Source organism: Corvus cornix, chromosome 2 (genome assembly GCF_000738735.6).
Source record: "Corvus cornix cornix isolate S_Up_H32 chromosome 2, ASM73873v5, whole genome shotgun sequence".
Taxonomy (NCBI): domain Eukaryota; kingdom Metazoa; phylum Chordata; class Aves; order Passeriformes; family Corvidae; genus Corvus; species Corvus cornix.
Window position 1 is genome coordinate 23,820,166 of NC_046333.1, and position 24,732 is coordinate 23,844,897.

General features: G+C 38.1%; 1 protein-coding gene across 3 annotated transcripts in view; it reads left to right on the forward strand.

Moving 5' to 3' along the window:
* ADCY1 (adenylate cyclase 1) overlaps positions 1–24,732 on the forward strand; it is a 160,540-nt gene that overhangs the window by 124,428 nt on the left and 11,380 nt on the right. For 2 of the 3 annotated variants that reach the window (XM_039548547.1, XM_039548548.1), the window contains 8 exons: positions 2,200–2,289; positions 5,182–5,438; positions 6,071–6,197; positions 16,721–16,837; positions 17,957–18,103; positions 18,490–18,588; positions 22,526–22,640; positions 24,454–24,578. In XM_039548547.1, the coding sequence (XP_039404481.1) occupies positions 2,200–2,289; positions 5,182–5,438; positions 6,071–6,197; positions 16,721–16,837; positions 17,957–18,103; positions 18,490–18,588; positions 22,526–22,640; positions 24,454–24,578 (1,077 nt within the window). Of the gene's footprint in view, positions 1–2,199; positions 2,290–5,181; positions 5,439–6,070; positions 6,198–16,720; positions 16,838–17,956; positions 18,104–18,470; positions 18,589–22,525; positions 22,641–24,453; positions 24,579–24,732 lie in introns of those variants that run through there. The other variant, XM_039548550.1, reaches the window with a different exon arrangement.

Sequence of the window (24,732 nt, forward strand, 5' to 3'; positions counted from 1 at the left end):
TCTCTTTAACAAGCAGTAGATAGCTTATTTGGTTGAAAACTGAATTAATGGACTTTATACACTTTCTTCAAACACAATTATTTTGTGTTTTATTTATATGGATAAAACCACACATGTTCCACCCCATGTGTACATAGGATTTTCATCTAGTTAAGTGGACAGTTTGATGGGTAAAATACTATGGGGATGATCACATTCAGAGCATGGCAGTTTATGGTTATACTTTACCTGGAAACCAATAATAAGTGAGATACTACAGGAGTTTATCCTGAATTCTGTCCTGTTTGACACTTTTATCAACAGCCTGGAGAAGGACATGGCATATACTTACGTCAAGTTTTCAAATTACTACAGTTTCGTAAGAACAGTAGTAAGTAAGTAGTAAGAACAGGCAGGATGACTATTGAGAGGGTCCTAGATAGGTTGACAGAATGGGCCAACAGGAATCTTATAAATACAGAATGGATAATGCAAAGTCCAGGCCCTGAGAAGAAATAATCCCCTGCAATGACACAGGAGGAGTAACCAACTCTGCAAAAATGGCCCTGACACTCTGGGGATCAAGGCAGACAGTACTTTTGGGCCCCCTAAGGTCCCTTCCAGTCAGAACTGTATGATAGTGATGAACAAAGGCAGAAATAGTCTGTCTTTTTTTCATAGTGTAATTTTGGATGTTACTGTATCTTCTCCCTTGAGAAAAAGCTTTTCAATCTCAGATTCCTATAATTTGAGCTATTTGTTCTACAATATGCTCAGTTTTATTAAAGGTGATATACCTCAGGTATCCTAATCTGTTTTATTGATGCTAACAGTTACATTGGTGTAGCAAATTAACTCAGATCCATAGTACAAATCTACTATTGATACTATATTGATTGCTCAACACCTACGTTTACATGGACTTAACCTATACTGAAGCCAGAATGTATTTGTAGATCATACTTCCTTTTTTTTCTGTAATTGCTTGTATTCTCATGTGTCACAGCCCATATGAAGTTGATTCATCTATAACTGCCTGAAACGTTTAATAACATGGTCATACATACAGGGGAAATGTCTCTATGCAAAAGGAAAGGGACACATTTCAATACATGATTTCTGTTTTGCCAAGGCTAAAGTAGCCTCTCTCTATGAGTGCTTTGCTGCCTGCTGGAAGCTATGCTTTTGAGGTCGGTGATACCCATGAAGTGAATAGCTTTTCTTCAAAATTGTTGATTTTCATCCAAAAATCAGGTGTTTGCTTGCTCTATTTGACCTTAGGTGAAATCGAACCTTGATAAATCTGAGCTTCCTCCTTTTAAACGACACAGGATAATCCCCACTTTAAATCTGACTGTTTCTTGGATTTGATTCTTGACCCTTAAAGTCACTGGAAGAAGTCCTGTGGTCTGAAAGATATATCCAGTAGATAATAGATGCACCAAACATTCTTAGTGCAAAGGAAAAGGAAGAAAAGAAGCTTTACCTGGAAGCAGAGTTGGTCAGAATGACTGGAACGGGCCTAAGTACACAGCCTGACAGACTTACCTTTCCTGTCTCACGTTCTGTCACAGACTTCATAGGAGCAAGAACTTGACGTGTAATAGTGTGATAAATGGAATCACGGTAAAAGTGGAGATAAACAAAATGTTCACAAGACTCCATTTCACCAGATACTTTTGTTCTCTACTGCTGTTTCTGACAAATTCAATGTTTTTATGAGTCACAATAATTAAAACTACCCTGGCATTTTACATGCCTATTATAACAGAAGACATATGTGCCACTCCAAAATTTTATGCTATCAGAGTATGTTCTCTTGGATCACAATTTGGAACTGAAAATTTGCAAGACAAAAGTTGCTTTGGGTATTTTCCCCATGAGAGCAAAATCAAGTGCCGTCCTCATGTATTATTTACATCATGAGTAGACATAAAACTAAAATTTCTAAGAGTTCTAATTATAGTGAGAAATAATGTATAGCAATAATAATTTCACATTTATTATCTCCAAAACTGGAATTACAGTTAAAATACGTCTACAAAAATAACCAAATAACAGTTACTATGCAACAATAACTACAATTTCGTAATTTGCAGTACAGGTTAAATTTCTGTATCCCTTATTCACTTCTCTTTATAGACTACTAAAAAATAACAACCCCACCTTAAAAATATTTTAAATATTTTATCTATAAATCTTTTTTTTCTTCTTCCTTAGTGTTTTCCAGGGTGCCTGACCATACAAATTCGTACCATTTTGTGTATTTTTATTGTGATCTTAATATACTCCGTGGCTCAAGGCTGTGTGGTGAGTATTTGAATCAAGTATCACTTAAATTAGCATTCTGTTTAAAGAACAAGCTGGGGCAGGTCCATTAAACACATACCATATTTTCATCTGATGAATTCCTACTTCTTTTATTATTCATACTTGCAGAGCATGCTTCTTCAAAATTAACCCCCTTTGCTGCAATTTGAACTTCCATTGCCCTGAGACAATGTATTGTGTAGGACAGTGTATTGAATTAGGAATGGCAAAGCTATTAGCAAATTACAGATAATACCTATTCAAAACCAATATAAATTTGTATGTCAAACCTTAGCATCATGTGGACTGATGATGTCATGCACTTTGTGGGAAAACTGTTTTTAAATGTTCAACTGCTTGCTAGTTCAATGGCTAATATTTTGTGACAGACAAGGTATGGTGTCAAAACAAGATTGCTATTTCTATGTGGCAACTTATGGAACATATTTCTGTGTAATAACAGGGTGATACTTTTAGTCTAGGCAGATCAGAAAGATAGATTTTAAAATATTGACAGTTTTGTGTAACGAGAAGAGGTGCTTACACTATGCTACTTACATGATCCATTCACGTCTAATGTCTAAAAAGCTTCTGTTGTATGAAGTGAACATGCTCAATACTTCTGAAAATTAAGCTTCCTTTACTGTAGATTAGCAGAGAGTTCAACATGGTGGACTTGAATTCCAATGGTATTCAAACTTCCACCTAAGTATTTGTCAGTCAGTTGCCTTGATGAATTCCTAGTGCTCAATTTCAGCATTTTGGCTGCTAATGCTAATGAACTAAACATATTAGGGTACTCGAAGGAAAGAATCTGCACAAAAATAGCACATAAAACACAATTGGAAATGCTGAGAAGGCAGATGTTTCAAATCATGCCTCTCTGCAGGAATTCGACAATGTGTTCTGACCATTAAGAAAACATGAGCAATTCTCAGTGCTGAGATGCCAAGCCTCGTATTTTGTATTTTGTGTATTCACTTGTCCCTGGACCTGCCCCGAGAACATAATAACTAGCTTATCCCCATGAACTGAATGGGCAGAGGATCCCTTTTCTGTGAATTCCAATGTCCCGAGAGGAGCCAAGAATTACTGATGCTGAGACATTTCTGGGAATTCCTGAACATCATCTGTGTGAGTAACACACAGCTGTAATAGCACACAGACACATATATGGTTCCTAATGTGGACATAAGCACAAAATGCATAGAGCTTTGCAGTGATTCCAGGCTAGCTTCTGAGCAAATTCTGTGTATCTGACTTTGGGATTGAGATTAAAGTTATGACAGCCAAAACTTTTGTGAATCAGCCTCCACAGATCTGACACTTACTTTGACCAAATGAAACAAGCACCATTGTTGCCACTTAAAGATGGTGAGAATGAGAAACAGACATTGTAAGCCCTAATGCAAAGCTGATCAATAGTGTAAGAAGACAGATCAGAATTCAGAAGTTCTGACCTCCAACAGGGCAGTGATCATTCAGTTACAACTTGGAATAGGTGAGAAATATAACTTTATCCTTTCCTGAACAAAAATAACTTGTAACCTAAGGAGAAATGTTTAATCAGTAGAAATTATTAGTTCCTGCAAGGTAATGCCTCTTGAATTCTCAGTTATCAGAAGAGCTAGGTGTTGAGGTTCCACTATTGGTTGTACAGCAGATAATGTTTCCCTGGATAGATTGCAGATCATTGATGAAGCCCTCATGCATGTGTATGTTTTTGGATGAGTTTACAATGAAAGCATTTTTAAGGATATTGAACAAAATCCCGTTAAAGGGGTTTTTCATTTCACTCTCTCAATCTCATTTCATAGTGTTACCCATTATGAGTTTAACTCACATTTTATTTATTATGTCTCATCCTTCTAAGTTAATACAACCCCCATAAAATACATGGTTTAATCACCCTTCAGGTTGACTCAGGTCAGTTACTTTACAGCATACTATAAAATTTCATTGTCAACGTTTGGGATGAAATAAAAAGGTCTTAAAACACACTTCAAAAGAGAAAGCGTAAGTAGAGGGCAGAGCGTATATGATGGTGCCTGTTAAATCAATTTCACACTACCATCCCACTCTCCCCACTTATACTAACTCTTATCCATTTCCTCTGTGAGGGTTGAAGGTTGGACTGCAGTTAAAACTGGAGCTCTAGGGACTTGCACTATATGCCAGAAATTCCTCTCTTCCTTGTGTAACAGCTCTGAGATATGTACATGACATTGTCTTTAGGATAGGCAGGTTAGGTTTCCCCAAATTTCCAATAAGCAATATACAAAAAAAATTTTATTTCCCAGTCTAAGAAGGAAATGAAACTCCTTGGATAACTGCAATGACAGGAATATTAAAGATGAGTCCTTGTGTTTGAAACATATGTGACAGCAGAAGTCGCTGTGAGATGGAAAAAGATATTATGTTTAGTTTTTAACTCAATTAAAATATGTTTTCCTTTGTATTTAAGTAATTGAAGTTTATATGATTTACATAGTCAATAAAACAAACATTTATTTATATCTCTGCTCTGTACAAGAACCTTTTTCACCTGCATGGCCACATAAAATGTTAACTGAAGTTCCTTAATTTTGCAGGAATATGCTGGCTTGAGAATCTCTTAGGTTTTAGGAGCACTGAGAGGGAAACTATTAAACTAAGCCCACACTTGAATTGGTTGTCCTTGTTGGCCTCTAATTAACAAATTGTGTCTCTCCCCTAAAACTCAGTGGAGCATTGCAGGAAAAGGAGATTTTAATACAGCATTGAGCTGGGTGGGAACTCCACAGCCATAGTTTTCCAAGTAGAAATGAACTACAGTCAGCCTCCATAGCAACTACATTTCTGTTTATTTCGCATTTAACTTTCTCCCCTTCTCACCTCTCCTGTGTTTTCTAGGTTGGCTGCATGCCTTGGGTTTGGAATACCAATTCCAGCAGCTCAATAGTTATAATTTCTCCTGGTGGAACAAATAAAACAATGAATGAACTTCCATGTGACACAGCCCACTATGCTTTCCTTTCCTGCATAGTGGGGACTCTCACCTTGGCAATATTTCTACGTGTATCTTCCTTGCCAAAAATGATTCTCCTGCTTTTTGTTACAATTTTGTACATAGTTATTCTGGAACTCAGTGGTTACAGAAAAGCAGTGGGGTAGGTATCCAGCTAAATTAAACAATGGGTAATTTTCTATAGATAGTCACACATTGACTACTTATTTCTGAATTGTCCTCTAGTGTTCAGTGCTGCCTAGGACTATAGACTCAGTAGAGCGTAAGAAATACTTCAGTCATCCTCTCCCCAGCAACTGTAGGATCTAGTAACATCCATCAACTGGAGATCAGCTTTTGGGAGTTGGCAACTGTTGCCCCATTGTTCTGTAGTTTTATGCTAATGTACCCCAGCTGAACACACTGCAGTCTAACTATCATATGGAATAGAAAAACACAGTTAAAAACTTAACTGCCATGTTTCAGCAGCCCTCAAGCAACCCCAATTTCAGTTAAGCTTTTGAGCTTTTCAATGTTTTTATATTTCCTAATTAAAAATGTGCACACACATTATAATAATGCATAGCATTAAAAAATCCTCAAGAAGTTGCATGTTGGCATGATGCAGTGATCAGATGTACTGCTACCCATCTCTCTGCCCAGATGAGCCTCCTCAAAAAAAGCTAGTGATTAGGAGGTACCCATGTGTTCTAAACTAAAGATCTGATATTAAAAATGTGCAGCCTTAGGTATTAGACCTGGAATAAACCCATTTATTTTCTTCTTATTTTTAAGGGGCGGCTCCTTTTATATGCGTGGTTATGAACCAATACTAGCTATTTTGCTATTTTCTTGTGCTTTGGCCCTGCATTCAAGACAGGTGGACTTGAAACTGCGTCTGGACTACCTCTGGGCAGTGCAGGTAAATCACAGGACTTTACAGTATCCATGCACAAAAAATGATGTCTGACTTTTTGAATTGGTTGGACTCAGATTACAGAACAAATTACTTGGACTCAGACACTCAAATTTTTTCATGTCTTTTGGGGTTCACAGAGAAAGATTATTTTAGAGCTTTCTTTCCACAGACCTGTAAAATTCATCTTTTTCCTGGAGAAGTGACTTTTTTGTTTCTTTGCAGTTGTTCCAGTATATCATTAATCAAATAATATATTTATATCTAAGGTGCATTAGGAATAAACTGTTAACAATAGAAACTTGAGATAAAAAAATCAATTCCATGGGGTTTTTTTATCTGATTATTCAAAAAGGGATGAAAGTAAATAAATATTCAGTTAAACTGAAAAGAAGCAAATAAAACTGATAAAAGGAAATATTTAAACCTATATTATACAAAGAAACTATGGAACTCTTTCTCAGAGGAAGATCAGAAATTTATTTAGATACCAAGTTCAGGGACCTTTTTTGAAAATTTAATTCCTAACTATCATAATCACAGCAAAAACCTACAGAAATTATATTAGCCATAACATGGGCATCAGGATATGTCTACCTCCTGTCACACCTCTCAGCAGTCTAATTCCCACGTCCAAGGTGTTTTACACCGGCCCCCAAGGGAAGGAGAAAGTTGAATATGTAAGTTTGTTTGGTGGAATTTGGAAGTTTTCGTTACAGTAAAGCTTACATTCCTGTAGTTGACAGAGGTCGTATTCTGTTCTCATCTGCATCCTGTGAACTGTGTTGTGAAGAAGACCATATAAATCATTGTAGCGCTTGCTTTTACACATAACATCAAGACTGAAACACATGGGTTACTGGTTGACTGGAACACATCCCTGGATCCACTGTATTACATAAAGTGGAGAAAGCAGTTATGACTTAGCTCTATTATATTCTGCGTGAGAAGTTTTTCTACCTAGCAGTTAAGCTTCGTTGGGATTTCTTGATTAACTTGATGTCCAAGACTGTGTTCCCCTCTTTTATGCTTTAAGATTATCTTGTTCTATAATTTCCATGAACTCTGTACAGCTCAGCTGAGTGTGATCGTTTAATTCAGTTTTTGTCCTATGACCTGCAGTATTCATAACTGCTGTGCCTGTCAGCCTCAGAAGCTTGTTTTGGATAAAGTGATACTAGTTTCTGTTTGCTATGGTGCCAAATACAATTTTCAGATGGAAAAAAAAAATCACCTGATTTTGAAATTCGGTGCTGCACATGCCTCGCTGGATAGTCACTAACTTTATGTGGGCTGGCACGCGGTGGAAGTATGTGAGTGCCATATGATCCATGAATACAAAACCTTCTGTATGTTATTCCAGGCCCTGATCATCATTCCAGCTACTGCAACTTCCATGGCAAACTGTGCATCCCTAATGCAAGTACTGCTTAAAGATGCTTAGTTTTAAGTTAGCTTTTAATTAACAATTAATTAGTTTAAAAAACTTAAGTACAGGAGTATGGGATGCTTGTCTAATGAAAGACCAGAACTGGACTTGGACAGTGGTAAAGGAAGAAATATGAACTTTTCTGTTTTCTTGGAGACAGGTTATATAAAAATACCTAGTCGTCTATCACTATTATTAAAACCATTGTGCACTTTCTCCAAGGAACAATAAGGGGAGATATGAAATGAAATTTCAGTATTGTCCAGTGGCATTTTCAGGTACCATCTCAAAAAGTGCTTTTCATCTGAGAAGATCAAATGCCATTTTCAGATCTTTTTAGTTGCAAATCAGAGACTTACGTAGTGCCACCTTGTGTGTGAAGTTTGCATGATAATAATGAGAAAGGAAAAAAATCAGTTTAGGTAGAAAATTCAGAATTTACATAACATCAACGTAACTACCATTCTTTGAAATCAGTACACTATTCTTGGTCTCTTAGATTATCTGGGCATATACATTTCATCTTCTCAATTCCAAGTGGAAGATCTATTCCCTGTGCAATAAGTAATAGTGGATAACATGTTGAAAGAAATGCTGTTCTGCTTCCCACTCTGTGTATTGGTTGTAAATGATATTGATTCCAAGGACTAATTAACGTAACATGCAGAAGTACTGTCCATGATGGATGTTACAGAAGTGCTTATTGTACTGATATATTCAAATGGATAAGCAAAAAAACCCCCAAAACATTGTCTTTGAACTTACTAGGTTCTACAGCACAGTAAAAATCTGAGTATTAAAGGCTTGGGGAACACGGTTTGTTGGAAATATCTATATGTTAACGCTGCCTTTGAATAGTTAGCAAGCTGCAGGCTATTAATTGTTTAACAGCCTTTAAGAGGAGACAAGTAAGAGCTGGTTTTCTCTAGCTGCTGGACTGCAGGAGCCTTCTATAAGGCTAAAAGCAGTATTGGTCATGTTTCTCTAAAGCCATAATACTACTTACCATTAAACCATATTGGCTTAACTTGGTTATAATTCTGGTAACAGAAGTTTTAGAAAGTCCGTCAACTTAGTGCTCAGGGCCTATGGAGATTTTCTGGTTTGCAAAGGGAGTGTGCTGATTCTTTGTGCAAACATTGAATTGCATGAACCAAATGCTAAAGCTAGATTCACATCTCCCAGTAGCCAGCCCCTACTGTGTGAAGATACTCCAGCATGGTTCAGCATGTCATTTTAGGAGGCTTTTTAATTGCTGGCTTATATCTGGGGGAATTTCAGACTCAAGGGCTATTCTGGAAGCTTCAAGCACTTTGCATACTTTTAGTAACATTCTTTGTTGGGCTAATCCTGTAAAAATGTTCTCAGATGAATAAAAGCGTTTGTGGCATAGGCTGCAATAAAAAGGATTTCATAGATAATTTCTTTTATTTCATCATGAACAACAGTCTAGTACTACTAAATTATATTTTAAACAGTGAAAGTATCCTGAAATTAATCAGTAGGAATACATAGATACATACTCAGTGGTCTATGCTAAGGTCTGAGGAAAACATACTTCCACACATTTTTTCCGCCCCATCAGGGAAAAAAAGTTCTTTGAAGAGCAGTTTCAAACAAGAAAAACTGACTTAGAATAAACACACAGTTTCAAGATAAGTTAATCTAATTTCCACTCATCGAGGTTGCATAACCAGAACAGTGATAATACACTAGAATTTATGTACATCATGTGGAAAGAATACATTTTCTATGGATGATATGTTGTTAAAACACTTATATTTGTACTTACTGTTCACACGTTAGTGGTGTTATAGGCTCTTGTTGATTTGCTAGGGTATATTTCTGTGCCAGATTTAACCTTTCTGAATATCACAGTATTTTCAGAAAACGTCTGTTGGTTGTTTTCTTGATATTTTTAATAGGCATTTGGAGGAGAATTTTGTTTTCTGCATAACATTGTTGAGTAACTGTGTGCCTCATATGACAATAACTATGAATAGCAAATATAGGAGCATTTTACTTATTTGTGACTGGTAATCACTTTTGATCATGCAAATTATTTAATAAAACTGGGAGAGAAAAAAATGAATGGACAAATAAATACAAGTAATAAATTCATGAAGATCCTAAAGCTGCCAAAAAATGTGGTTGCTCCCTCACCCAGGATTTGTCACAGGAGGAAAACAAGAATAATAAAATGATATGACTTCATTTGATGCATTTGATTGATGCATTTAGGGAGTACTAGAATATCATTCTGCTGTCTCTTCTAGTCCGTTACACTTGTAAGAAGTATCAGTTTTACAGTCTGCAGGCAAGACTTGCCAGGTGTCTTCGCACTTCCCCTCAAAAATCTGGCTCTACAAAAGCAGTGTGATGGGTTTGTTCCCTGTGGATGTAGTGCCATCTTCAGGTAAACAAAATGAGATTTCCATGGCGCTGGCGCCTAGCTTCTTTTTAACTGAATCTTGAAACGGTATTTTCATGTGGTATCTATTTAGTCGGTGACTTTTCTACAGTATTTTTAGGTTTATTAAACTGTCAGGTGATACAACTGTTCAGACCACTTTCCAGATAGAGGATGGGTAATCACTTATCAGCATTGTAAAAACTGTGGGATCATGTATAACTATGTAAAATGCAGTAGATGTTAATTAGATTGATATAAAAAGTCATAGTACCAAAACCATTTTAAATTTTGCCACCATGTCCAGTGCAAAAATAAAGCCTGCTTTTAAATACTGCAGCTCTACAAGTACAGTTGGGTTCCACAAAATGACCTAGCTGTGACAAATACCAAACAGGTATAAACAAACAGCAGAATGTGAAAAATTATGTTGGTGCATTTTCTTTCTTGTTTATTTTCACAATAATCTGCCTTGTTTTTTGAGCTAGTAGCTATTGCATAAATATGCTGGCAGCTTTCCTTAATTAGCCAATGGCAATAGGGGCAAATAGATTAAGGTTTAAATGCCATTTAGCTGTTTGGATAATATTCCCACCAGAAATGTAAATACCTGTGATCTGTGCAATTTTAATCTTTCAGCCCCAAGTACTCCTTCTCCCTTCCCAGTGTCTGTTTTTCCTGAGAAAGAATGATGCCTATGCATCCTTTAATCTCAGCTGCTCAAAGAGCACTAGAAGGTCATGAGTCACAAGGAGGAAGGACAGTTTTCATTACACTTCCCTGAAGGGCAGAAAGCAGGAAGCTGGAAAAAGGTACAGAAAATACCAGTGATTGGCTTACTTCCCTCCCATATTATCTGTGTGATGGGATAGTTTTAGTTTGTTGGACATGACTAAGTCTTTTTTTACCTCACCTTCACTCCTTTATCTTCCCTTGTGAGAGATGCAATGACATTTTTGCTCTTTCCCCAAGCAGCTTCTGAGGAATTGAATAAATGAGAGCTGTCTTAGGCAGTGCAAGACAAGAGGATAGATACGCAAGCTCCTTGCAGTAGTAGCAGATGAGGTACACTTCAGTTCATATTCCTAATGGATCACTTCAATAATAAAGCAGGATGTTAGGCATGATCTGTGGATGGGTTAAGGGCAGTCCATGCAGAGACTCTGTCTAGGGTACCAGCAACAATACAGCAGTATTGACCAGTGTGTGTTCTAAGATAATATGCCTTTGCTTTTCAGCATGAGAAAGTAATGCAGAAGGAATGCTGTGCTAATTCCATGAATGTTCTGTTTCTAGTTCTGTGGCTAGGTCAGGCAGAGCTAACACAGCTTAGTTTTCAGGGCACTGCATTGGCCCACATGGGTATTGTCAGGGCTAATTTCTCCCAGAACACACGGAGATAGTGCACTCCTCTCTCTCTCTCTGTTAGCTAGGAGGTGCTTGACCTCAAATAGGTCAGGGGACAAAAAAGTAAGAGCACTCCCCTTGTTCTGCTGTTTACATAATTCGCCCCTATTTTAGGTTTGCTGCCATTATCCACCATGGTATTATTCAAGGGCTTTCCATGATGTTAGGGGTTTTTTCATGTGAAAATGAAGATTTTCTCAAACGCTTAGTGTTTGATTAGTCTGACCGTGCCCCAGGAAAGCTGAGACCCTTGTGCTCAAGCAGTCTTCCAGCACTGCCTGCTATGGGGACCCTTCAAGGAGTCGTCTGCTAGATCAGAGTGCAGTTCAGCTGATTTGCTCAGGGTCACATGCCAAAAGAGAGACCTCCTGCTGGGTCTCCACACCTTTACCCACTGCCATTGACTGCTAGCTGCCTTGAAGAACCTACATTACCAGTTTGTAGTTAACACTCTTTATTAATTAAAAAAAATGGTGAGAAGTTAAGGTTTTAGGATTGCTGGTAATAGTATCTGACTGCAAAAATGTATTCAAAGCAATATGCAGACAAGCTCTAACCCCCAGTGAAAGCTAGCTCGAGGAAATCAGTCAGCATGGATAGAGTACAATTCTTACCCCATAGGTGTCCATATGGGGGAGAAGAGAGGTTCAGCCTGCCAACTAATCCCAGAAGATATGATGGAGTCTTCTTCCCTTTCTTAACTCTTCTTTATGTTTGTAGCGGGTTGAGTTTGATAACCGGGCGGAAACACCAATTAAATGTAGTGGTTTTGGTTCAAAATATTCATTACTTACTTATTTTCCTTCTGTGAGATAAGAATTAGGAGAAAAGCAAAGCAGGCACAAACCTTAAACAGTTGCAGTACAATGAAAAGAGTTTTATTACTAATAGAAGTAAAAGTAAAGAGAAAATAACAAAACAAAATTAAAGCAAATCTCCCCCCCCCCAGCACTTCTCTCCTTTTACCCAACTCGCACAAAGGATAACAGAACATGGGATGTTAGTCAGTGTTCCAGTTCTTGAAAAGTCTCTCTCTTATGCTTAAGGAAAAAAGGGTTTTCCTTCAGTTGCACGTGGTTCCCAAACTGCGACTAACAGCAGACCCGCCCGGAAACAAACAATCTGCTGTGTGTAGAACATCTCTCCCATGAAAAATCTCACAGTTCCTTCACACTACAAAACATGGGCCATCACATGGGGTTATTCATTTTTTTTAAGGATAAGTTATTTTGGCCTGCACACAAAGGCTTTTCTTCGCCACAAGTCTCTTAACAGCCTCTTACTACTTCTATATAGCCTGGCATAGGCACTCTTCACAATCTTCACAGGCACACGAAGATACTCCATCCCCCCATGTTCTTCAAATGGATTAAAGAGACAAACAGTTTGTGGTATTACAGTTTCTTACCACGGCATGCAAAGAGGTTTTTAAGCTACGCGCCAGAGTCGCGGCACCGCCCTCTTTTCTCCCGTCGCCATGCTCAGCTCCGTCCCACGTGACTCACTTCTCTTTCTCTCTGACTCTGAAGCCGCCATGTTGAAGGGTGTTCTTGTTCAGGCTTTACAGTGGGGAAAGCCTCGCTCCCTCTGTGCTGCTGGCTGCATGGTGTCCTCTTCAGTTCAGCACGACGTGTGCTGGCTGCAGACAGGAGGCTCTGCCGGCTCCCGTTGACTCCGCCGGCTCCGCATGGAGAGGAGAGGGACCCGCCTGTCCCCAGGAGCCGCGCTGGATGGGTTTAGCTGTGGCAGTCCATGGCTGGTATTAGCTGTGGCAGTCCATGGCTGGTTTTAGCTGCCTGCGGCTCTGGGACAGTCCCCCCGCAGTGATCCAGGGTCCGTGCCGCAGCGTTGGGAAAGGGGGAAAGGGGCAGTGGCCCCGGCCCGGCCCGGCGGGGCCGGGAGGCTCGGAGCCCCCCCACCTCCCAGCAAGCGAGCTCCGACAAAAGGGGAAGTCCCGCCTTTCTGTGAGGTTTAAATATGTAAATTGTGAGAAGCGTAATTGGTCTTAAATACTGTCCATCAACTCAGGGTCAACCCAATACAATGTTTATGCAAAGCCTGAGTGACATTAGTCATGCATCTTACTCAGTGGGGGGTGGTCATGCCTTGGAGGCAGGTAACATGTAGTATGTGAGATAACCTTGGGATGGGGATATATGTCAATCCAAAGAGGGTAATTTTGCCATGGTTGCTGATTCAACAGCAGGACATCTTCCTTTATCTCCCTTGGCTTCCAGCTGCTGTGTGGCTTACCAGCTAAAAAGTACTGCCGAGCACTGTCCTCTGCAAGGGTTTCAGCAGAGCCTGGTTGCAGTGTCTCCACTCCACTCCGCTCCGCTCCGCTCCGCTCCCTCTGCTCGACTCCACTCCACTCTCCGTTTAGTCCCCCCTAGATAATACCATGTGTGGAAAGTTGGGTTTCAGCAGAGCCTGGTTGCAGTGTCTCCACTCCACTCCGCTCCACTCCGCTCCACTCCACTCTGCTCTGCTCCGGTCCCCTCTGCTCGACTCCACTCCACTCTCCATTTAGTCCCCCTAGATAATACCATGTGTGGAAAGTTGGGTGTGCTGACTGTGTTCCATCCAGGGAGTAGCAACCATACTTCCCCCTATATTATACTGTTATCTTTAATTTTACTTCAAATCTTTTCCCCACAATTTCATTTTTAGCAACTGAACCCTCTCAGAGTCAAAATTGTAGTTAACAGTTTTGTATCCAAAAAGGGAAGAGACACTTGTTAGGTGTATTAAACATGTAGCATTCTATCATTAGCAATGGTGACATCATTAGTGCCTTTCCCTGCTCTTATATATGATTTTGCCACCACTTCAGACATGACTCTGATAGTTTGATTTAAGCCATTAGCTCTTCACTCAAGAGCCTAGTTCTCTACTTCTTAGTCATGGGTGTTCCATGCTCTGAAACCTTTGTTGTGATTCATACATAATGATGGATGTACTGAAGAATCTTTTCAATCATTTCTTCCAAAATGAACACTTTGGGCCACAACTGGGCAAGGCAGAGGAATTTGATCACATATTTCCAGATCAGAAATGAACAGCCGCTGCCAGTGATTGATCAACATCACTACTCATACAGTGTATCAAACTGATTACTCCACTTACCTACCCCTACTTGATTCCCTTGATTAGTCCAGAAATCTTCACAACCTGACTCAAAAGAGTTTTGTTCTTTACGATGGTATTCTGCCCCATATTGTATTGGTAGGTTAACTGAGAACCCTAATATTCCTAGGAAGAAAATAACAACAAAATTTCTTGTTGAAAAAATAGAGGAATGGATAAGGAAGCCCCGAATGGATATTTTATTAAGATCATCAATTCAGTCAACAAATCTCTTTGCTGTTGTCAGAATAAATTTTCCCATATTCTAGTGGGAGGTAAAATGGAGTTGCAAGATTGGTTTGGATTTTCAGCTGAAGAACCTTTTGTTTTTCCTATTAAAACATTTAAATTCCAACAGTAAAACTAAATGCCAGAGGCCATTTCACATGTTTATAGAAAACAGTAAGTTTTCTTGTAAGTAAAACATACCACCAAAATAGGCGAAGGATATTTTAAGAAAATAGCATATGAAATTTAAACAGTGAAAGAAGTGTCAAGAAAACAGCTCACAAACAGAAAATAGATGCTTAGAATAAAAGCTTCAGGTGTATTTCTTGCAACTTAATTGCTGTTTAAAGTTTACTGATATTTCCCTCTGGAACAAGTTCTCTTTCTTATTATACAAATTAGATTAGGAGCTGAGAATTTATTTAAAAAGACAACAATTCCTGAAGAATTTAAGTTTATAAAATCAGTTCTCTTTCAGAATTCTTTCTACTTGTAAAGAAATTTAAAAATACAGAATAAACTGCAGGGCAAAGCAGACTGTGTAATTTGAATAGAAAGGTTGTTTCCTAAGTTTTGTCATGGAAAATAAAACTTAGCTTCCTGAAAAAAAAATCACATGAAATAATATTGTTAGACTATACAAAGGCAAGAGGTGACTGGTTTTCTCCTACTTCCATAGGAATGGATACTGAGAAATTATGTGGACTTTGTAGTAGATCAGGACACCAAATTCCAGATATAAATGGGACACCAACAAAGATTAGAACAGGTTCATCAATGGTTTATGTGCTTTTGTTTTCTCAGCAATGCCTGACAATTTGGCCTTCTGGTCTTCTACTGACTGTAATTAGATAAACAAAATCACATTGGGATCACAGCAGAAGATTTGTGAGTGTGATTGAGGAACAAAGAATAAGCTGAGATTTCTGTGAGATGAATTATATGACACTGCTCAAGCGTTTTCTAACTGAAATCGGTGCAAGGCCAGAAGTCGCTCTAAGAACAAGGAGCAAATTCCAGAGAAGTAATTTTGCAGATGAATCTGTGAAGGACTAGGCTGGAATATGCAAACCTAGGAGTCCCAAACGCAATTCCTAGATATTCAATATTTTTCAAATAAGAGGTCTGATTTTTAAAATAGTTTCCTATTGTATGACTTGCAGTAAGTCCTGTGAGTCAAGCACTTGTAATAAGATGCCAGTATCTTGGGTTAGGGACCTAAGATGTGTTAACTCCTAAGCACTCTTTCTGAATGCTGTCATTCACATGAGTAACAGAATTTCTGTTGCGAAGGAACTATATATGTTTTCATGACAAACACCAGCATAATTAAAACAATCTCTAGAAATGTTAACTATCTTTATATCACTTTTTAAAAATTGTAGTTCATTCTTAAGGATGCTCAATTTTAAAATCTTTTTATCTGTTGAAATTATTGTCTTACCAGATTTGTTTCAATTTACTGGAAGTTTTAAAGGTTTGCTTTAAGCACTGGTGATTCTCACTGGCTTCTCTTGTTTGAAAGCTGAATCTTATACTGCTGCCACTGCGTTGAACTACATGGGAAGTAATTGGCCTCCAAGGCCAATGTGACTTAAATGGGATTATTCTGGCTTACTCTGTAAACATATTGACCATCTATTTAAAAGAACAGAGAACTACAGAAGATACCAATACACTTAGCTATCAAACCATGAAAACAGCTGAGAGACTTTTGCTTGAATTACTAAGGACTTAAAGGGATTTTGCCTAATGTAGAAGCATGGTACAGGAGAACTGCTCTCATTCTACATTTGTACTCTATATTTGTTCATTTAATCCCAAAGGATGAATTAATAGAAGGTATGGATGAATTAATAGAACCTATTTGATATGCTCAGCTAGTTTTTTGCTTTTTGGAAAGGTTTTTCTTTTCCTCTATCCCAACAGGCAGAAGAAGAGAGAGATGATATGGAGAGAGTCAAGCTGGATAATAAAAGAATTCTTTTCAACCTGTTGCCGGCCCATGTTGCACAGCACTTTCTTATGTCTAATCCAAGAAATATGGTAAACCCAGATAAAATTTAAATACATGCCATATGGATGTGTCCCTGTGTTGCTTGGGCCACCTTCCACCTGTATGTCTTCAAGAAAGGCTTGGAAAAAACTTTACCCATGTAAAAATAGTAGCTTTGTAAAAACTTCTGTTCAAGAATTACTTTGAGATTATTTCTTTTCCTGCATGGTCCTCCTTCTCTGAAGAGTTTTAATAAAATTCAGGATAAGGGAAGGTTGTCATTCAACATCAATATAGCCAAGTACCTCCATGTAAATCACTTTTTTTTTTCATTTTCCAATCAATGTAGGATATTGGGATTTATCACAGTATTGCTTGAGCTCAGTTTGGTTCTGAATGGTGAAGTGTATGAACTGCTAGACACTTCTGTATTAGGCACTCTAGTTCTGGAAAGTATGCTACCATTACCAAAACCATCTGTTTAAAAACACAGAATTGTACATACTCAGGGAAGACACAGATTAAAATAAAAGGCTGCAGTGACTAAATAAATTGGTTCAGGAAGGCCTTACGAGAGTCCTTCTGGTCATCTGAAAACCTTCAGCACTGGAGTAGCCATGATGTCCATGATATGGCTCTTGAGAGTGTGGGTCAAAGTATTAGAACCACAGCTGAGTGATTTTGCTTTCTTTGAGCCTTACAAAGTTTTAAGCAGAAACCTTACCATACAGAACATCATCCTATTATATAGGATTCCACAATACATGGAAAGACTTGAATGAGTGAGGCCAGTTTTGTACCGCAGGATAAAATTGGTCCATCTCCTATTTTGCTTATAAAACAAAATTGAGAAAATTACTTTTCTCATACAATAGAAGTTCTATAACTGTTAAGACTCTCTCCAAATTTTGGGTCGCTGCTTCTATATCTAAACAGAAAAAAACCCTAAGTTGTTTTAAATGGGTTTAATACCTTAGGTGTTAATTTTCTATTGTGGCCTTGAGTGAAGACCTCCTTCAACATTATTTTAAGAAGTCTGGTTTTCTCTCTAGAAAAACTGATGGCCTTTGTCCTAGCTATTGCTTAGCAGTAGAATAAGTACTGCAATAATGATGTTTAGTTTAGATTAATCTTCTAAAATAAAAATTATATCTGCTTATGAACTACAGGACCTCTATTACCAGTCATATTCACAAGTTGGAGTGATGTTTGCTTCCATCCCAAATTTCAATGATTTCTACATCGAACTGGATGGCAATAATATGGGAGTGGAATGTTTACGCCTGTTAAATGAAATTATTGCTGATTTTGATGAGGTAAGGTCTAAACACTTTGTCTTTTGACCATATCAGTTCTACCAAATAACTATCAATGAGATTATCTGTAGTAAATCATTGTATCTTGAACTGTTTAATAAAACAGTACTGTGAACTTCCTAGTTAATCATAGTTGGTATCCACTGGGCTTCTCCAAAGTGCCAAATTTGTATTTTTAGGCACATGACTCTGACCTAAAATTTCTCTAATATAGGAAGAGCATCAAAATGGAAGTTAATGGCCGTTTTTTCAATGACCTCAAAGTGGGCAAGCCTCAACTCAACAAATATAATATGGTTTAATGAACTTGCACATATTGTCTGATAACTATGGTTGCTTGTCTAAAATATTATGTAATATTTAACAGTTTTATGTTTTAAACAAAGCTTATGGACAAAGAATATTATAAGGACATTGAAAAGATCAAGACAATTGGAAGTACATATATGGCAGCTGTGGGACTTGTACCTACTTCAGGAACTAAGGTGAGAAGATTTTACACAACAGTCTTACGTGAAGGAACCATTTTCCTTCAATTTCCAGAGGAACATCAGAAACACAACTAATTCTGTGTGATTATTGATAACTTCTTTACAACATTTTGAATCTGAAATTCAAAGAACAGTTGAAGCCTGAAAAGGAAAACTGCCACACTTGCTTATGTGGCTCCACTTGTGATTTCATTGTCTGCAGCTTTGAATTTCTTGCAAATTGGTGTATAAAAGCCTCTAAATCAGAGTGGTAGTGGTAAAACCTCGTTCTTAGATGGCCTTGTAAGATGCAGGGAAAGGGAGACTCTAGGTGTAATGAATTACTGCAAAACTAGCAGAAGAATATTAAAATGCAACTTTTACACATATATTTTTAGTATTGAAATCTAGATGTAACCTACAACTAAAATAAACATAATCTCCCAACCCCCAACATGGACAGGAACTTTGTGCTAGGTACAATGCTGCACTGGACCTGGTCCCTCCAAATCAGCTCTTCTTTGTCTCTACTGTTAGCATCCTATTTACCGCTTTAATTACTCAGCAATTTAAAAAAGTCAAAGTCATTTCAAACCCACTAACTCTGGGGCACAGTTCTTCTGTATCCTCATTACTACCCTTGAGTGTTATTCTTACCTTAAGTTACTGTCTTGGAACAGAGATTTCCTAGATTTCCAAGCAGTATCTGGAAAGTCAGAAAACCCTGTGGGCATTATATTAAATGTATTGTGTACAGAGTACTATGTACGTTAGTAATTACACTAATAAAACTAAATAATGAAAATTTTATAAAATTAATAGTATAAGAATAGCATGAAAGTTAAAGCAATCCATTCACCTCATCTGCCCAGAGTTTCCAGACAGCGCTCCCTTGTTCTGATATGTATGAACATATGTCATAGACATATGTTGAATACATTGGTGCATATGATTTAGCATTGCAAAATAAAACAAAATTAGAAGGCAAAAGCAAAAAATGCCAGAAGATGCCCTGTGGACTCTTTAGCAACAATTTTCCCTATTAAGTAAATAAAAAACAAGACCACATTGAAATCAACAGTTAGAATCATGTTGGACTATGTCATGTCACTAACCTTCTGGTCTGCAAAGTGTTTCCAGCTGATGCCTTCCTTTGTATCCCTCCTAGAAATCTATGCATTAAAAAAAAAAGGTATTTTTAAAAATCTGTTTATCCTGAAATGTTTGACTCATGGGTTCTGGGACAGGCGAAAAACATTGATCTTTCGAATTTTTTCAGTGTGTGATCTGAGGCAAACAGGCAATGACATACGTTTGTGTCTGCTATAAATGCTCTTTGAACTATAATCCTCAAAACAAGTGTGTTATTGGGTAACTTTGGCAGCATATGTTCCTAAACCTAAACATGTTTGTCTCTTGTATTTCATAGTTGTTGAGTGAAGGGTCAGCTGAGTTAGTCCAGTACTGAAGATACTATTCTGAGCTTATGATAGTGATGCATTTTAAATCACTGCAGAAGATCTTGTACAGTACTCTGTCTTCCATTTAAATATTGGGGCAAATTTTGATCTTTTCTGTACATGCAGAATTTATTTGAAATTCTGTATTCCAGAAAGAAAGATCTTGTATGAAACAGACAATAATTTTTACTTTAACTTAGGGTTTCAGCTCTTCTCCTCTTCTGGTAGTGATCTCTCCCTACTGTTCATGCAATGCAAATGAACAGAAATTAGTCACACCCTCTTGCCAATTTCCAATAGTTCTTCAGCATACACCTGTATACTAGAAGTCTGATAATCTTGGCTGGCCTGTCATGCACAGACACTCACTGCCAGCTTCACACAGTCCCTGGGCTGTCCTATGGAGTCGTATGTGTCCATGGGAGCCATAAGACACTCAAGTGCCTCTGGTCTGCCATCTGCCAGGAGTCTCCCAGCTTCAACAGGAAGTCTGGTACAGCCTCTGATTGTGAATCACTAATTTCATACTAGGATTTGGACATGAACAGAAAGCAGTGGATGGGGTTAATTGGGCTCTTAACTGAGGATATTTATACACTTAAGAGGCCAGTACCCTGAGGAAGTTAAATATTTAAATCCCATATTTTACTGGACTCTTGCTTCTGCACCTTGACTTCATCCAGTGACTACAGTAAATGCACATTGCCTCTATCACAGTGACTTTGCTGTGATGCTCTTGGCAGTCTTTCCAGTAACGACTCCAATGTTTAAATAAATAATTGCTTGCCAGTTATATCAGCAGGGCAGCACACAAACCAAGCTCTTGTAGATCTTTTGCACAATTTAAATTCATTTGGTCTGTATTTCACCAGGATCCTGACTTCACCAGGGTCCTAACTTTGTGGTGTTCTTCAGTGGAGGTTCAAAAGAGTTTGCCCTGATCCTATTGAGACGCATCTGTCACCTGCAGCGCACTCAGTAATTGTCACCAGTCCTTTCCCCACCAACCCTGAAGGGCATTGCAGGAAAACAGAGCATTTGTCAGACAGCAAAGAAATGGAAGATAGGAAACATAAAGAAGATTAGAAATCAAATAAAACTATGCACTACTCCCTCCCTGCTCCAGAAATTGAATATTTTTTCCTTCTCTGTTGGAAATGTATCCATCAGCTCTTTAAGCTTTGTTTTGGTGATTCTGGAAAAGAGTAGAGCTAGCTAGTTCACATTGCAAGAAGCAGAATGCCAGATATTCAGGCAGGTAAATAAAATATCTTTCCCAAAAATTGGGACTGACACAAGGATGACTTTCATAAATTTTGTAAATTTCCTAGCCACATGAAGCAACCATTTCAAACTGAGGTGAATAAAGTGAATAGCATCCTGTTTCTCAGCTTTTTCAGCCACTGTTAAGCACTGAATTTATAAAATCTCTCTATCATGGCAAAAACTCAGCAAGCTTTCATCTCATGCCAGCTTGCATAGTCCTGTTGTGTAACACCCTACTGAAGCTGCCACTGACCCTGCATTTCTTTCACCATATCCTACCTTTAGCCCACTTTCACTTTGCAAATTCGTTCAAAAATTCATATTTCTTATTCGAATAAGAGCAGAAGATAAGAGCAGTCATACTGAGTTGAGTCAAAGGTTTATTCTAGTAACCTGTCTTTAACTCACCAAAGTTAGATCCTGGAGGGAGGGCATGAGTTACAGAACAAATATGCATACCTCACTTTTCCACTTTCTAATAATATGCTCCTTAGGTTTTTACTACTTTGTAGCAAATATTTCTTTCATGATCTTGAGAATTATGTTAGAATCTTGCTAAGTTTTGGAATCCACAATATCCTCTGAAAATTAGTTGCACAGTTTAATTAGACTGAAATTGTAAAAATTATTTTCTCATGTTTGGGGTTTTATTTGCAAGTTAATACTTCACCATTTCATTTGATCTCTTTGGGGCTTTTTGCTTTGGTTGATTTAGGTACATTTGATAACAACTCCCTTCAAATTTCCTGGAAAGGAAGAACATAGGGGTGTTCTGCATCTCGCAGGATTAAACCTTACAGGAATTTTGTCAATGGGAACAGCATGCACCCCATGGGAGCTGGGAGCTAGCAAAGCCCCAAAGGGAGAAGAGGGCAGAAACTATAGTTATTATTAATCCTCAGGCAAATTAGTTTTGTAAGAAAGCAGGTTATATTCCCTGCCACACTCAAAACAAACATCTGCAGCTCTCTAGCAACAGAACCACTTTACCATGGGAACTTTGCATTCCATTATTCCCAGAAATAAAAAGGGAGAGAGAGAAGAAAAAAATAGCAGAAAAAAGAATGCATATGTTGTAGCTACTGTGAAAAGTTTCCTTTCACAAACAGAAAAATTGGTTAGATTCTTTTCCTAAGCCATCTGAGCTTCTCATTATTTTTCACTTTGGTATTTAACCTGCATCTCAGTACCTACAAATCTAATGTGGAACACTATTTTGTTTCTAGGCTAAAAAATCAATTTATTCCCATCTGAGTACACTGGCAGATTTTGCAATAGAGATGTTTGACGTTCTTGATGAAATCAACTATCAGTCTTATAATGACTTTGTCCTACGAGTTGGTAAGTCACGTTTCTACAACTATCACACAAGCAGAAGATTGTTTTTCATTGGTTTTTCCTGTGCTGTCAGCAAAGGATTACCTGTCCTGCACTCACGATTAAAACTGAAAATTCTCTGTCAGGGAGAGAGTCACATCCATGTAGAAGGTCAGCAGTCTGGATCGTGTGCATTAGTATTAAGAAATTGTAATTGCCTCCAATTCCAGTGTGTTTACTTAATCTATGCACCCCTAAAAGGAAACTGCACCATTAATTTTATACAATATTATGAGTGTACCCAGTTTTGTGGCTTACACTGCTTTGCATTGCTAAGCTGCTGAAAATTGGGTTTTACTGTATTAAGTTGCATCTGCAAAAGCTTTGTCGGCATCAAAAGTGCAATGGAAACTTTTGGTCCACAGATGCCAAATCACCTTAACCAGTCCTGTTTTCTCCAACAAATCTAATCCTCTGGTTTTGAGGACAACACAACCCTTTCCATGCAATCCTTTACATGTTATTACATATCTTACCACTCAGAATCCTTTCAGCCTTCTTAGACATCAAGTTCCCTACTTCCCTTTCTTCATGTATCCTGCTCCTCTCCAGTGGTACTTCCACTGCTGTTCTCCTTTTATTGCATATTCTAATACTGATAGTTTTCTCCAGCTTCTTTCTCTATATATTTTCATGGCTGACTTGTGAGAATGAGCTGGACAAGGGGAAAACTGAGATTTCTAGCAGTGGAAGACTGAGAAAGACCAAAGACATCAAAGGCAACAATAGGAAAGTTATACATCTTTGACCTCCTATACATCCTAATAATTATAAACACCAAATTCTCTTTGAACTCTGTTATAACTTGTCTTTCCAGGTTCACAAAGGATCAAATATCTAACCCTCATTCTTCTGCATAAATTACTTAGAAAAGCCCTTGCACAGAATCTCATGCAGGGTTTAGTATCTGCAGCTCTTCAGGGCACACTTTTATCTTCCAAACAAGGTGTTGAAATCAGTCAGAAATGTAGAACTGATCTCTGCAGTTTCCAAAAAAATATGCTTGAGCCATTTTCAGATACTTTTGTCTTCTTCCAGTCTCTCCAGAATCTGAGTTGTCTAGTTAACAACCAACCTGACATACGTCCCTTACCCCAATCCTTGTGTATTCCAGGCCATTATTTCTGTTCCACTTGGAAAACCTCCATTAAAAGGTTTTATATGTGCAACTGCAGTGGAAGTTGTAGGAAACAATTAAAGATCTTTAACAGTTTGTCCCATTTTCAGCTAAACTCTGCACTACCACTGCTTTTCTTCTTTTCTTTAGACAAACAACATCCACAGAAGAATCAAATTTTTCTGTTGCCTACATATTGCATTTCCAGTAAGATATCTCAAGGAATGTCTTTGTCGTGTTTCTAAGCCTTTTACAAATGCAGAAGTCCACTTGGTATCAATTTAATCATAGAATCATAGAATATGCCAAGGGATCATAGATTATGTAAGGGACCCATCAGGATCATCAAGCCCAACTCCTGACCCTGCACAGGACAGCCGAACAGTCCAAATGTCCAAATGCTTCTTGAATTCTGTCAGGCTTGTTGCTGTGACCATTTCCCTGGACAGCCTGCTCCAGTGCTCAGTCACCCTTTAGGTGAAAAACTTTTTCCTGACATCTAACCTAAACCTCCCCTGACTTGGCTTTATGATGTTAACATGTATTACCCTATTACAAAAAAAAAATTCTAAGACACTTGTGTCAAATCTGTTTTGCAGGATTCATGTTTCCCTTGGATAATATACTGTAGTGAAAACCAAACTCATTGTTTAATTTTAGGTATTAATGTTGGGCCTGTAGTGGCAGGAGTCATCGGAGCCAGAAGACCACAGTATGATATCTGGGGGAACACTGTGAATGTTGCCAGCCGGATGGATAGTACTGGAGTGCAGGGAAAGATTCAGGTGAGTGCATTCTAAGACAATTTTGCAAACTCTACATACCTCCTGTTTTATATGTGGTTACGTTTTCAAGAACACTTAGAAAATGCAGCCTCACTTTTTTCTTATGGAGATGGCAACTCTCTCCAGATTACTCACCATCAGAGGTATAGTTGTT